General features: G+C 44.6%; 1 protein-coding gene across 1 annotated transcript in view; it reads right to left on the reverse strand.

Moving 5' to 3' along the window:
* LOC124797938 (xaa-Pro dipeptidase) overlaps nucleotides 1-16,819 on the reverse strand; it is a 916,331-nt gene that overhangs the window by 166,519 nt on the left and 732,993 nt on the right. Inside the window, exon 4 of the mRNA XM_047261075.1 lies at nucleotides 8,621-8,668. Within this exon, the coding sequence (XP_047117031.1) occupies nucleotides 8,621-8,668 (48 nt within the window). The remainder of the gene's footprint in view (nucleotides 1-8,620; nucleotides 8,669-16,819) is intronic.

The raw sequence follows: 16,819 nt of genomic DNA on the forward strand, positions 1-16,819 counted from the left end.
AGCTCACATTCTGCTTCATAGTTGCGAGCAGGGCGTAATGATTTCCGCCATTCTCATTGAGTGCTGTCACCAAATGCACCTTGTACCTATTATTTTCAATGGTAGAACTGACACACGAAAGTAACGCGCTTTTATGAATAGGCAGTGTAGATACATTTATGTTCAAATCTGGTCCTCATTTGTAGTACTGAATACCAAATTAAATTAAACCCAATGTTCGGCATTCACTGTCAAACTGCAAACATTGGTAGTTCAAATGGCTCTGAGCACTATGGGACTTAACATCTGAGGTCATCAGTCCCCTAGAACTTAGAACTACTTAAACCTAACTAACCTAAGGACACCACACACATCCACGCCCGAGGCAGGATCCGAACCTGCGACCGTAGGGGTTGCGCGGTCGCAGACTGAAGCGCCTAGAACCGCTCGGCCATACCGGCCGGCGATTGGTAGTAGTTGGGGTGGGTACGATATCTGCTGATGAGAACCTTTTTTTGTCATCAGTCTATTGACTGGTTTGATGCGGCCCGCCACGAATTTCTTTCCTGTGCTAACCTCTTCATCTCAGAATAGCACTTGCAACCTACGTCCTCAATTATTTGCTTGACGTATTCCAATCTCTGTCTTCCTCTACAGTTTTTGCCCTCTACAGCTCCCTCTAGTACCATGGAAGTCATTTCCTCATGTCTTAGCAGATGTCCTATCATCCTGTCCCTTCTCCTTATCAGTGTTTTCCACATATTCCTTTCCTCTCCGATTCTGCGTAGAACCTCCTCATTCCTTACCTTATCAGTCCACCTAATTTTCAACATTCGTCTATAGCACCACATCTCAAATGCTTCGATTCTCTTCTGTTCCGGTTTTCCCACAGTCCATGTTTCACTACCATACAATGCTGTACTCCAGACGTACATCCTCAGAAGTTTCTTCCTCAAATTAAGTCCGGTACTTGATATTATTAGATTTCTCTTGGCCAGAAATGCCTTTTTTGCCATAGCGAGTCTGCTTTGGATGTCCTCCTTGCTCCGTCCGTCATTGGTTATCTTACTGCCTAGGTGGCAGTATTCCTTAACATCATTGACTTCGTGACCATCAATCCTGATGATAAGTTTCTCGCTGTTCTCATTTCTACTACTTCTCATTACCTTCGTCTTTCTCCGATTTACTCTCAAACCATACTGTGTACTCATTACTCTGTTCATTCCGTTTAGCAGATCATTCACTTCTTCTTCACTTTCGCTCAGGATAGCAATGTCATCAGCGAATCGTATCATTGATATTCTTTCACCATGTATTTTAATTCCACTCCTGAACCTTTCTTTTATTTCCATCATTGCTTCCTCGATGTACAGGTTGAAGAGTAGGGGCGAAAGGCTACAGCCTTGTCTTACACCCTTCTTAATAAGAGCACTTCGTTCTTGATCGTCCACTCTTATTATTCCCTCTTGGTTGTTGTACATATTGTATATGACCCGTCTCTCCCTATAGCTTACCCCTAATTTTTTTTCAGAATCTCTAACAGCTTGCACCATTTTATATTGTCGAACGCTTTTTCCAGGTCGACAAATCCTATGAAAGTGTCTTGATTTTTCTTTAGCCGTGCTTCCATTATTAGCCGTAACGTCAGAATTGCCTCTCTCGTCCCATTACTTTTCCTAAAGCCAAACTGATCGTCACCTAGCGCATTCTCAATTTTCTTTTTCATTCTTCTGTATATTATTCTTGTAAGCAGCTTCGATGCATGAGCTGTTAAGCTGATTGTGCGATAATTCTCGCACTTGTCAGCTCTTGCCGTCTTCGGAATTGTGTGGATGATGCTTTTCCGAAAGTCAGATGGTATATCGCCAGACTCATATACTCTACACACCAACGTGAATAGTCGTTTTGTTGCCACTTCCCCCAATGATTTTAGAAATTCTGATGGAATGTTATCTATCCCTTTTGCATTATTTGACCGTAAGTCCTCCAAAGCTCTTTTAAATTCCGATTCTAATACTGGATCCCCTATCTCTTCTAAATCGACTTCTGTTTCTTCTTCTATCACATCAGACAAATCTTCACCCTCATGGAGGCTTTCAATGTATTCTTTTCACCTATCTGCTCTCTCCTCTGCGTTTAACAGTGGAATTCCCGTTGCACCCTTAATGTTACCACCGTTGCTCTTAATGTCACCAAAGACTGTTTTGACTTTCCTGTATGCTGCGTCTGTCCTTCCCACTATCACATCTTTTTCGATGTCTGCACATTTTTCCTGCAGCCATTTCGTCTTAGCTTCCCTGCACTTCCTATTTATTTCATTCCTCAGCGACTTGTATTTCTGTATTCCTGATTTTCCCGGAACATGTGTGTACTTCCTCCTTTCATCAATCAACTGAAGTATTTCTTCTGTTACCCATGGTTTCTTCGCAGCTACCTTCTTTGTACCTATGTTTTCCTTCCCAACTTCTGTGATGGCCCTTTCTAGAGATGTCCATCCCTCTTCAACTGTACTGCCTACTGCGCTATTCCTTATTGCTGTATCTATAGCGTTAGAGAACTTCAAACGTATCTCGTCATTCCTTAGTACTTCCGTATCCCACTTCTTTGCGTATTGATTCTTCCTGACTAATGTCTTGAACTTCAGCCTACTCTTCATCACTACTATATTGTGATCTGAGTCTATATCTGCTCCTGGGTACGCCTTACAATCCAGTATCTGATTTCCGAATCTCTGTCTGACCATGATGTAATCTAATTGAAATCTTCCCATATCTCCCGGCCTTTTCCAAGCATACCTCCTCCTCTTGTGATTCTTGAACAGGGTATTCGCTATTACTAGCTGAAACTTGTTACAGAACTCAATTAGTCTTTCTCCTCTTTCATTTCTTGTCCCAAGCCCATATTCTCCTGTAACCTTTTCTTCTACTCCTTCCCCTACAACTGCATTCCAGTCGCCCATGACTATTAGATTTTCGTCCCCCTTTACATACTGCATTACCCTTTCAATATCCTCATACACTTTCTCTATCTGTTCCTCTTCAGCTTGCGACGTCGGCATGTATACCTGAACTATCGTTGTCGGTGTTGGTCTGCTGTCGATTCTGATTAGAACAACCCGGTCACTGAACTGTTCACAGTAACACACCCTCTGCCCTACCTTCCTATTCATAACGAATCCTACACCTGTTATACCATTTTCTGCTGCTGTTGATATTACCCGATACTCATCTGACCAGAAATCCTTGTCTTCCTTCCACTTCACTTCACTGACCCCTACTATATCTAGTTGAGCCTTTGCATTTCCCTTTTCAGATTTTCTAGTTTCCCTACCACGTTCAAGCTTCTGACATTCCACGCCCCGACTCGTAGAACGTTATCCTTTCGTTGATTATTCAATCTTTTTCTCATGGTAACCTCCCCCTTGGCAGTCCCCTCTCGGAGATCCGAATGGGGGACTATTCCAAAATCTTTTGCCAATGGAGAGATCATCATTACACTTCTTCAATTACAGGCCACATGTCCTGTGGATACACGTTACGTGTCTTTAATGCAGTGGTTTCCATTGCCTTCTCCATCCTCATGTCGTTGATCACTGCTGATTCTTCCGCCTTCAGGGGCAATTTCCCACCCCTAGGACAAGAGAGTGCCCTGAACTTCTATCCGCTCCTCCGCCCTCTTTGACAAGGCCGTTGGCAGAATGAGGCTGACTTCTTATGCCGGAAGTCTTGGGCCGCCAATGCTGATTATTTATCAAAATTTAGACAGTGGCGGGAATCGAACCCGGGACCGAAGACGTTTTGATTATGAATCAAAGACGCTACCCCTAGACCACGGGTACATTAGCGCCTACGAATCAAGAAAAGACAGACAATAAAAATATTGTTTTCGATATCTAATATTAATATCAATATATCGATGCACCTATAATGTTCATATCGATGCTCGATGTCGATATCACCTCGAAGATACGTCGATAATGTGATACACGAATAGCTGTTGCTCATTCATAGTGAGTAGTGGTAAAGTTTTAATTACCACCTCGAGAAATAAAGTTACGCAGTACGTTTTTTGTTTGTTTGCCTGTACATGTCTGCAGCCCTCCTACGCATCGAACTCTTCGCGCCACAGTGCCGTCTATAGGAGCCAAAACAGAATGGAGGAGCTCACTGTTAAAGTGGAGTATCGTGCGACTATTCGCCTTTCGCATCTGAAGGGGGACCATGCTGCAACAGCGCGTGCCAAGAGGGAGGGAAGTGTACTGCAACAGTGCACCACCATACGACGACACAGTGATCAGGTGGCGCAGACTCAAACAAGCATGAATGACGAGAACCAAGTGCAGAGCATCTCTGTCAGAAGAACTGGGGATCGCTAGGGAAGTGCGAGGTCATGGTGCTCGGAAACGGGCGAATCACAATCGAGGCGACGGCGGAAGAGTGAAAAATCTGTGACAGATCAGTTTTCAACGCCTTGCACGACATTTTGGACGTGACAAAGGTCGCTCCCCGCTGGGTTACGCGACTTCTGACAGCCATCAAAGACGCCATCAAAGACGCCCACCGATTCGAGGCAGCAGTGGAAGTGATGCAGCTGTTATATCAATCCAGCCTCGTCACCACTGCCTCACAATGACCGCGAGACAAAAGAACAAAGCAAACGGTGGAAATGTGTGGAGTCCCCACTGCCGAGAAAGTGGCGGTGCTGCGTATTTTTTTGGCAAACCACTCTAGGGAGTAAATTTTGTGTTAGCAGAAGAGCCAACATCGTGTTACGAATGGAGCCGAAATGCACGCGTTTTAGCTCATGCAGGCTGGCGTGTGAGGTCTGGAACATGACAAGGAATGAGAATTCAGAAAGCGGACGTAATTACTTTGATACTTAACTTTATTCTATTAATGATGAACGTCGCTCTTGGCAGTGCATGATTCACAATATTATCTGTTCAGAATACATTCTTGAAGATAGTATTTATAGTAACTGAATATGGCGCCTTGCTAGGTCGTAGCAAATGACGTAGCTGAAGGCTATGCTAAACTGTCGTCTCTGCAAATGAGAGCGTACGTAGACAGTGAGCCATCGCTAGCAAAGTCGGCTGTACAACTGGGGCGAGTGCTAGGGAGTCTCTCTTGACTAGACCTGTCGTGTGGCGGCGCTCGGTCTGCAATCACTGATAGTGGCGACACGCGGGTCCGACGTATACTAACGGACCGCGGCCGATTTAAAGGCTACCACCTAGCAAGTGTGGTGTCTGGCGGTGACACCACTGTAAAGATGAAGTGTCGCGGGAAGCTGTGAAACTTTTTTTTTTCCCTCCCACATACAGTGTCTCAGCTCAGAATGTACAGGACACAATCACACAAGGTTCCTCTTTCCTCAATGAAGAAACCATTCCGAGCGAGGCATTTACAGAATGACCACGTGGTGATTTTCTAGCTGTATCGTTTCCTACACAGCCAGAGCACAGTCTTCTACGAGCAAGGGTGTCATTTATCGAAGGGAAAAATATGTTGCTTTGAAGGGTGAATATGTAGAGAAGGACAGAGCCGGTCACCTAGTCTGATCGTCACAGCTAGATTCCCCCCCCCCCCCTCCCCCGAGGTGGTAATCAAAACTTTGAGTGTCCCAGGAAACGTTTGATAGGTAGCGCAGCCACCCGGCGCCTCACTCAGTCGCAGTTCCGGCTGCGTTCCCAGCGGGATGGCTGGCGGCACACCCTGACGAAAAGAAGAAAAAGCTGGAGCCGGCAGGCAGAGGGAGAGGCAGGTGTGCGCCGGGATCGGCGTGTGTATGCCCGCGGCCGCCATGCTGGAAGGGGCGGGCTCTCGTCACGTGGCGCGCCCCCGCATCGCCCGCTGCTGCTACAGAACATCCTCGCAACGCAAACAGACGTGGTGCTCACTGACACGTACCGGCGAATCCTCCACTCCCACCCTACTTGTAACGTGGCACCGCCTGATACTCCTGTAAATGCAGCTTAGCTGTGTTTTTTGTTGTACCAGCGCGTCTTTCACACAATACTTTTAAACTTACGTTATTGGTATTTATGATGCAAGAAGCATACAAATGTCAACAAATGAGAAGGCTGGTCAACGAAATAAAATATGAATACTGACAAAAGTTACGTGACATGCGTAGGATGCTCAAAAAATTTAATTTGAGACACAACTGATATTACTACACCACTCGATATGACTTTTGTGACTCGTTTCTCTCCACTGTTAACTGGTTCTTTTAACCTAATAATGAAGATAAATCTGTATGCAAGTCCTTATTTTGCTACTGCTTTCGATACATTGATTATATTTTATGATTTTATAGTTTTCATAAGATTATTTTATCCGACGTTTGATTCAGAACAACAAAATAGATTCCAGGCTAGAAACTTGTACACTAGAAAGCTCTATAGACTTCTCCTACGTCAGAGTGGCATGGCGAGACCGTCACCTAGCGAAAAATAAAATTTTACATTCAGATTTTCTGAACAATTTTTTTTTGCTTGAAACAAGAAATAATTCCTGGCTTTAAATGTGAGTGTAAAGTTACGGTAGCTCTTAATCGGCAACTGCTAATGAATTCTAAATTGTCATGCGTAAAAAAACACAGATTATAGCAGCACACACACGAAATCCTTCCCCGATATTATAAATTGGAACTAAAATCACATCGAAGTGGTGTTCTTGGGATCCGTGACGATTATAATTTTTTGTTTTTCCAACAAGCAAGGTATCGTGTAAGGTGTTGGCAGTTTGGTTAGTTGTCAAAGCTGTGGTAATTAATATGCTTTTAAATGGTTCAAATGGCTGTGAGCACTATGGGACTTAACATCTGAGGTCATGAGTCCCCTAGAACTTAGAACTACTTAAACCTAACTAACCTAAGGACATAACACACATCCATGCCCGAGGCAGGATTCGAACCTACGACCGTAGCGGTAGCGCGGTTCCAGACTGAAGCGCCTACAACCCCTCTGCCACACCGGCCGGCAATAGGATTATAATGTTAGGATCATTGTAACATCGTCTTTACTTAGTTTATTTTTCTGAAATTGCTTGGAGTGCAAGATATCATCTGCCTTCTATGCCGCCATCAGTAATCAGTACACAGTGGTAGCTGTCAGACACAGGGATTTTACTGACAAAGTTTGAAATGTTTCACCGACAGTCCCCGAAATCATAGACCCGAATGGTTCGTTATCAAACAATCGCATTTCTCGGTGGGTCGAATGTTAATGGTTCAAACGGCTCTGAGCACTATGGGACTCATCTGAGGTCATCAGCCCCCTAGAACTTAGAATTACTTAAACCTACCTAACCTAAGAACATCACACACATCGATGCCCGAGGCAGGATTCGAATCAGCGACCGTAGCAGTCGCGCGATTCCGGACTGAATCGCCCAGAACCGCTCGGCCACAGCGGCCGGCGGAGATGTTAATTTGGAGGTCGCTTGCCCCTCCTGGCAGACCCTCAGAAGACAGTGTGTGGGGGCCTACATTCTAGTCCTGCGTGCTATCAACACGACGGGGAGCTGGCAAACGGTGCACGCGGCATAGAGGACACCGATGTACAGATTAGGCAACCCTGGAATTGTCGCGGAAGCCCGGTTAAACGCCAGTTTAAAAGTCTGTTGTCAACCCGAACTCGATTGCTACGACTGTTGCAGCTGCTGACATACGCCTATCGCCCACAATTCCTGAAGGGTCGCTGTACCGTCCTTCTTCGTAACTGTCGTCGACATTTCGAAAAGCTGCTTTAAAAATACTGGGCTTGTTGCACTACACAGTAAATTATTTTATGACTTCTAGTCATCTGCATCTGTAGAGATAATACTGCAGTCCATCGGAAAGTAATGAGTAGTTGACTCATTAACAACATCATTCCACATCCACGGGCTCGATAAAAATTTCCTCGAGACTTTTCCACGCTTTGCAGCTTTGAGTTACACGCACCCGTGTTGCCAACACTCACCTTCCACGGTCGTGGTCCCCTGTCTCTTTCTTAGCTCCATGAATACAACACAGAACTTCTTTGACCCACCTACCATCCAGTCTCCTCGCTACATGGCATGCCCACTGTCAATTCATTTTCATAGAAAAAAAGGGACAGAGTGTAACATGCCGTCGACGGAGCAAAAACTCTGCTCGGGGAGGGATGCGAAAGGAAATCCGCCGTGCCCTTTTCAGACGAGTCATGTCGGCATTTGCCTTAAGCGATTTAGACCAACCACGTAAAACATGAATGTGGATATCCAGAAAGGCATCTGGACTGCTGTCCTCCCGAATGCGAGTCCGTTGATATAACCAGGACGATGCAAGTAGTGGGTTGTCGCCTTGCGGGTTTCTCGATTCCAGCATCCCTAGTACGTCTTGGATCGATTTACGAAAAATGAAGCACACCTAAATACGGATAGCTGCAGTGGAATTAGAATCTAGGTTCCCTGCCACTTCCAGCTCTCTTGTTGCTGGTGATCCGATGCTCACAAAATATTTTCTATAGAAAACCATCTAATCAACGCACATCCCGGAAGCTCTTTCAAACAGTTTGTCTAAATGGATTGACTACTTAAATGCTGGATCCATCTCCAAATGTGTAACTTAGTCTAGAACATTTTCTTATTCAGAAACGCAAAGTTACTGTACTTACCAGTGTTAGTAGCACGGAAGGCTGCATGCTCGATAGCACCTTCACAATCTGAAAATCGAAAAATATCGTTTAGTGCAATAGGCCAAAAAACTGCATGTTTCAATTTCACTAAACTATCAACCAATACTTTTTGGACCATTTAATTTTTTGTACTCAAGTTATCAATTCAACGGTCAAATTAGGCCTACTATGCCGTCTTAAAGTTCTCTTTGATGAGTAGTAAGAAGCAATCCACGAAACCATACATTTGCAGAAGACATAAATCTTATTGGTTGTGCCAAACTCTCCGACTGTGTTAATCACATAACACACTGAATTAAAATGGCAGCAGAACCTATTCCGAAAATATTCTTCTTTATTCAAGGCACAAACTACTTCGGGCGCTTATGATCATCTTCATAGTCTACGCGTTAAAACAATCTCTTCTCCGTGTGTGATGCGATGTAATGTTCGAATTTTCTTTAGGGTGTGCGAATTATGAAGAAGTAAGATACTATATCCAAAGCAACAACCAATCTTTCTTACGCATATAGGCCTAATGCTCACACGGCCCTCATGTAAATACGTCATTATTTCCTCTTACACTGTCCTCAGCATCACAGTTTAATGAGCACAAAAAGGTAATTTTTCTTGGAAATATAAAACTAAATACTTGTAGTAGATACATATGCAAATGCATTACAATTCGCATAAGAGACCGCCAGCTCTAGTCCCAAGAACAGATTAATCAGACAGCCCGACCAAAATGTTTACTGCTTTTCACAATGGTCAGTTTGGTTACTGGTAAGATTTACTCGATACAACTGTTTTTTATCTACATCTATACTCTGCAAACCAACGTGAAGCGATTGGCAGAGGGATCAGTCAAAAAGCCCCAAAGTACAAGCAGGCTTTTCGTCACGATGCTAAAACAATATCATGTCACGCTGCACGAACGAATGTCCAAAACCATCGACGGATAAACAGTAAAACTAATGACTGAAGAAGTCGCTCAGCATTCTGATACCATAAGTGGTAAAATATTGTTTTACTGCAGAGTTGTATTGTATTTTACTGTATGTTAACTGGGGACCTAGAAACGACGGAGAGGCTCCGTCCCCGCCGCAGCCGCAGTGGTCCACAACCCCACGACGACTACCGCAGTCCACTTCACCCCTCCGCCGCCCCATACCGAACCCAAGGTTATTGTGCGGTTCGGCCCCCGGTGGACCCCCCAGGTAACAGTCTCACACCAGACGAGTGTAACCCCTATGTTTGGGTGGTAGAGTAATGGTGGTGTACGCGTACGTGGAGAACTTGTTTGCGCAGCAATCGCCGACATAGTGTAACTGAAGCGGAATAAAGGGAACCAGCCCGCATTCGCCGAGGCAGATGGAAAACCGCCTAAAAACCACCCACAGACTGGCCGGTTCAGCGGACCTCGACACAAATCCGCCTCGTGAATTCGTGCCGGGGACCAGGCGCTCCTTCCCGCCCGGAAAGCCGTGCGTTGACCGCACGGCCAACCGGGCGGGCTACTGCAGAGTTAGTAACGGCCAGAAATATTCGTTGATGGGTCCCTGTGGGCTGGGAACCAGTTATTGCGAGAACACACACAGCACTGGAACAAAAGCTCGCAGAAATACCTTTTAACGAGCTCAAGTTATGTATCACAGCAGCTCAAGGCAAAGAACCACTGCATATTCTAACGAGTAAAACACACTCTGGGTGCACACGATGCGACACTGTTGCGAATAAAACAGCAATCCAGAAAGCGTTGAATATATTTCTTTTCTTTCCGTCTATGATCACAAGACTTCTTGTTCTTTGGACTAACGATTTCGGTCAGCGATCACCATCTTCACATAGCCACTAAAACATGGGAGTGGACAGTCTACAACTTAAAACAATAAAATTTGCCAATAATGAAATGAATTACTTTCATACATGTGCAAAACATGTGCTTCAAATATGACGAGGTTCAAATGGCTCTGAGCACTATGGGACTTAACATCTATGGTCATTAGTCCCCTAGAACTTAGAACTACTTAAACCTAACTAACCTAAGGACATCACACAACACCCAGCCATCACGAGGCACAGAATATCCCTGACCCCGCCGGGAATCGAACCCGGGAACCCGGGCGTGGGAAGCGAGAACGCTACCGCACGACCACGAGATGCGTATAACGAGGCATATCTGTTTTAACATGTGTCCTAATATTATGAAGTCACAATAGCATCGTCAAAAAGTACATAAAAACCAACTTCGTATCATCGCACGTATTTAAAACAGGATGGAAACTAGGCCACAGTGCCGGCGTCATCCTGTTAGCAATGCTACTGTTCATAACAAACTGAAGTACAGTAGAAATTTATCCTACACTCTGCGTGGATGTCAGCAGAACGAAGGAGGAGACAACGAAGTTAGCTACCCTGTGCAATACGTTTCGAACGCACAGACATTTTATCATAGAGTTATCCACATTTCTACTACGAAAACAATCAGTCGAAAACAGCTTTTCGCCATGTCAGTGGCCAACGGTTAGGAGGTTACGTAGAAGTCTTCTAACGACGACCGAGCGAGGTGGCGCAGTGGTTAGCACACTGCGGAGGACGACGGTTCAGTCCCGCGTCCGGCCATCCTCATTTAGATTTCCCGTGACTTCCCTAAATCGCTTCAGGCAAATGCCGGGATTCTACCTTTGAAAGGGCACGGCCGACTTCCTTCCCCATCCTTCCCTAATCCAATGAGACCGATGACCTCGCTGTTTGGTCTCTTCCCTAAACAACCCAACCCCCTCCAACGATGTAATTTTGCATTTATGCACCATTTTATGTTGTACGAAGCTGTCTTTCATGTGATTCAATTTTTTCTGACTACACTTTCACTGCAAAGCTATGAGACAGCACTGTAGCTTCCTACCCCTAATCAGTCTCGTTTGTTAAAATTTTGTCTCGCTGGTAGCCTTCGTTTTCATCTCTTTATTTAAGCTCCTATTGTCCCACTAACTGATAAAGAATCCTGGAAATATTATGTAGACAAGCAGACGAGAAATGAAATTCCTGTCGGAAAGTGAACTCCTGAACGGTTCCCTTCGCACACAACGGAGTATGTGCCTGGATAGCTCAGTCGGCAGAGCTTTAACGGAGTTTCACTACCTGCACGAATTAAAGCAGCACAAGTTCTTTAATCAGCGTGAGGATCTGTCCGTCTGTCCCAGAACAGTCTGTCTGCAGATGGTTCCACAGAGCTAAATGTTAAAGGAGGGCCGGCGGCGGTGGTCTAGCGGTTCTAGGCGCTCAGTCCGGAACCGCGCGACTGCAGGTTCGAATCCTGCCTCGGGCATGGATGTTTGTGATATCCTTAGGTTAGTTAGGTTTAAGTAGTTCTAAGTTCTAGGGGACTGACGACCACAGATGTTAAGTCCCATAGTTCTCAGAGCCATTTGAACCATTTTTGTTAAAGGAGGCGCACCACCGCCGGTAACAATTTTACGTTGCTGAGTCTGAAGGGGATATGATTATACTCCTTGGATTCGAAAGAGACTGTAGTGGTGTGCCATTAGGAGTGCAACACAGTCTACCTGAGGTCTTGGTTACAGCGAGAGGAGACTGTGGCAGGAAGTGAAGAGACAACTACAGAAGTAAAAATGAAAAATACTGCAAGTCAAAGTGAGAACAAACTGGAAGGCAAGTAAACAACTTGCGTTGTGATCACTTTTTCCGCGGAAATATGAAATACAGAAGATGCTGATTTGTTTTTGTTACTGCTGGGAAGCATCCGTGAACTCTGTGACTTCCGCCCTCACGCTGCTGCGCGTACACTGAAGGCACTATGCACTTTGAAGTTGCGGTGTTCGTACGTACAAGGTTACGTTCCAGAAATAGATCATTTATTGGTAGCTCTGAAACCCATTACCAGAAACAGACATTGAAGGTGTCATTGAAGCGAAGGCGATGTATGTCACTAATTTAAATGCCACGCATAACATCGTCTGTTGATAGGATACTGGCAGTAAAGGTTTGTTCCTAAACTGAAAACTGCGTCAACATGAAACTGCTCAAAAATGGTTCAAATGGCTCTGAGCACTATGGGACTTAACTTCTGAGGTCATCAGTCCCCTAGACTTAGAACTACTTAAACCTAACTAACCTAAGGACATCACACACATCTATGCCCGAGGCAGGATTCGAACCTGCGACCGTAGCGGCAGCGCGGTTCCGGACTGAAGAGCCCAGAACTGTTCGCAAGAAACTGCAATAAAACTTCTTTTGGTTAACAACTTTCGCAATTTGGTATTTTTAGGTGGCCTAGTGACAGAAGAATATCTAAAAAGTACTGTATGATCACGTAAGCCGACATAGTACTAATCCACAAACATTCACGACTGCCTACCAAAGTGTCAAACTTTATTCTTTTAAATTACATGCGCGAAAAAATAAACGTTATTCCGGCCTGAACTTTGCTTTACCTACAGTCATACTCTGACGGCCACAGTGAAGCGCGTGGCTGAGGGAAGAAACTTCTTTCATCATTGCCACTTCTTGTTATACCCCTGTACGAACTTTCAACAGACCACGAAGTGCACTTGGGAAGAGCTTACGCAATTTGCCACTACAGTTGCGCATCAGGTAGTAAATGCTAATCCAGCGGTGTGCTTCACTGTGCAGAAAAAGATTTAGTTAGTCCGCCGACCAGCTGCAGGAGAGAAACACAAGACAGTCTGCCGCGAAGTGTGAGGCCAGGCCACAGGTAAACAAACGAAACGGCCGCATTCCTTCGGCTAGCCCCGCACGTCAACAAACACGACCAGGCTCTAGCTTTCCGTGATGCCGTTGATGACGACCTCGTCTTATAAATACGACAGTGTTTACGGTTGAGTACCGGATATGCTCGTTTGTTGTCAGTTTCACCAGCGTACCGTTGAAAACACAGCGAACACAGCTGCCGTTACACCGACAATGCTGACGAGCAGATAGGACACAAATAGCTATTTACCTGTTTCGGGTTCAACGTCTAGTCGATAAAGAAATGACAAGAAACAATTTAAGGCATTGGAATGTCAGGCTTCCTCCTCGTACACACTGTATGGACAGAAAGTGGTGCATTCTGGAACTGTTAGGAAAGATGAGGATTATTTAAGTCCGCATTTGGCCTATGAACAAGGAAAGATAGGCGCCTTTTGTGGGACACGATGCCATGACGACGGGATACTGGCTTCCGTTGTTGTTATTTTGTTACTACTTGATTCACTCCATATCGCTAAAATCGTCTTCAACGGCTCTTCTTAATGCAAGAGGAAAAAATGTGAGTCTACTGTTCCAAATTTTTATATGTCTGCGTCATAATTCGATTGCCATAAATGTAAAAAAATAGTTGCGTGCGTCAGAAGATTCATTACATTGCCCGCTGCAACTTAGGGAAAACCGAAACTTGATATACTGACTCGTTCTGGAGATATTTAGGGTGGCCTGGAATATGGCTCTGAGCACTATGGGACTTAACATCTGTGGTCATCAGTCCCCTAGAACTTAGAACTACTTAAAACTAACTAACCTAAGGACATCACACACATCCATGCCCGAGGCAGGATTCGAACCTGCGACCGTAGCAGTCGCGCGGTTCCGGACTGCGCGCCTAGAACCGCTAGGCCTGGAATATTAAACTTTATCTCGGCCTTATATAATTAGTGATGGATCAGTGCCAAACTCTGCGTTTCGAGAAGCAAGGTTTTATCCCCATCTTTCAGTGTCTAACGTTTGTTAACGTTTAACATGTAAAGATCTTTATATACTTTCCCCCGAGGACGAGAACATGCCTGTCAAAGCGCGTCGTTTGAAATGTCAGTTATCATGAATTATATGTCATTGAGCTAAAGTTTAATGTTCCACTAATGATACAGAAACGATGTCCTCGTCTCCAATTATAATGCAAAAATCTTAATTCATTAAATGATCCAATAGTGTGCAGTATTTATGCTTTCAATGTTGTTATACTCCTCGCGTGAAGACAGAGCCATCAAAGGATTTCACATGGGAATTTAATGCCGGCACTCAAAGCTCGTTTATCACTGACTTCAGACACAACGACGGTTTCTAATGTATGCACTTCTGGGCTGAATCACATTCAACCAACAAAACTATGATTAATACACGTGTTTGTAAAAATCACAGAGAAAACAGCCTTATAACCTTCCTCCAAAACGTTTACTTTCGAGGGCATCATAAACCAAAAGGATATATATCCCCTCTCCCTCCCTCCTTCTCTCTCTCTCTCTCTCTCTCTCTCTCTCTAGCAACAAATATTTTATGTTTTTATTACTCAAGAATGCTTCGTCTGGTCGATTCAGGCATCTGCACTAGGTCTGTTTTCGGACAGCAGATGGGAACAACTCACTTTTGGATAGGACGTACATTCCCGTTTGAATTTATGTCAGTTTGTCAGGTCAGAGTTCATCTGAATAACACCGCGCCACAAAAGACGTTTCACAACACTCTTAGAAAGTAGGTAATGTAATGGAAGTGAAATATTTCGGTGTGATGTGAATACATGCCTAGGGGAACGTGCTGTCGCACTCTCGTGCAAAACAACCTGCGTAACTGGGCCTGTTTCGCTCCAAGGAATTATCGCGTGAATTGGCCTATTGTAAATCGAACATTGAACTGCAAACTGCGTTTTGTGGCAGTATTAATTTGATTCGCTCGAAGAAATGAAAGTTTCGTTTTAGTGAAGAACCCGTGTTCAGTCAGTTCATCCGCATTCCGACAGCTTGCTCGAAATCGATATTGTTCATACGTGGTAATGAGTGACACAACAGTGCCAGCCGGCCGTGGTGGCCAAGCGGTTAAAGGCGCTACAGTCTGGAACCGCGCGACCGCTACGGTCGCAGGTTCGAATCCTGCCTCGGGCATGGATGTGTGTGATGTCCTTAGGTTAGTTAGGTTTAATTAGTTCTAAGTTCTAGGCGACTGATGACCTTAGAAGTTAAGTCGCATAGTGCTCAGAGCCATTTGAACCAACAGTGCCAGATATCAATCGAGTTGCGGTTGTACCGAGTAGAACGTACATACGCAAATGATCTTTTTCGTCAACGCTTGAAACCCAGACAAATATTTACCCGTTAAAAATACAGGCAGAGGCGGCTATGAATGTTCAGCAAAATCAAACAAAACGCTAAGTAAGGCATGCAATAATGAAAGGACCAACTGATGATGACATTTGTATGCTGAAACATGTTTCGGCAAGGCAAGGAAGAAAACCTCACGTTTTGTAAAATGAGATGGTAGTCAGACTTACGATATGAATTGAGGGACGTTGGAACCTGTACCAGACGACCTGATATAGTTTGTGTGTAAACTGAAGAGCGGGCGGCACTTGTAGTGGAGAAAGTGGCTGGCGTTTTTTTTTCTCGAGGAACGGCTCACTTGCCGTGCACTATGACTGAAACTGTTTCCAGTGTAGCAGTGCAGTGCAGCGCGCGATGATTTATATAGACTCTCTTGATGTGCGTGTCTTGGTTCAAATGGCTCTGAGCACTATGGGACTTAACATTTGAGGTTATCAATCCCCTAGAACTGAGAACTACTCAAACCTAACTAACCTAAGGACATCACGCACATCCATGCCCGAGGCAGGATTCGAACCTGCGACCGTAGCGGTCACGCGATTCCAGACTGACGCGCCTAGAACCGCACGGCCACACCGGCCGGCGTTATTTGTTTATGTGCTTTCATTGTCCTATTGTCCGGTGTTGCTAGCGTGTACGTCGTTCTGAACATGGGCTCTAACGGAGATGAGAGAACTTTCGAGCAGATCCATGAAGATAGTCTGAAAGATTTCACTATCTTTCTTAGTTGATTTACAACACGAAGGCAAAATTAAATGGAACTAAATGGTTTAATGTTTCTAGCAATATTTGGAATTATCTTCAGAACCACTTCATTTTCTCAGTTTAACGTTTCTGCCCATATGAATTATGTACAATTCATTGGATTTTATAAAAATACGAAACACTTTAATTTCTTCCTGTTTCACCTTTTTATCCACATGGAACTTAGAGACGATACCTGAAGAGTGGCAGGAGTCGATTCTGATCCCAATTTTTAAGAAAGGTGACAAAATGCATTGTAGTAATTATAGAGGCATATCGATATTACCAGTATGTTCCAAAATTTTCTCGAATATTCTGCTAACCAGGCTTGCAACATATGCAGATG

The sequence above is a fragment of the Schistocerca piceifrons genome, chromosome 5, assembly GCF_021461385.2.
Source record: "Schistocerca piceifrons isolate TAMUIC-IGC-003096 chromosome 5, iqSchPice1.1, whole genome shotgun sequence".
Lineage (NCBI taxonomy): Eukaryota > Metazoa > Arthropoda > Insecta > Orthoptera > Acrididae > Schistocerca > Schistocerca piceifrons.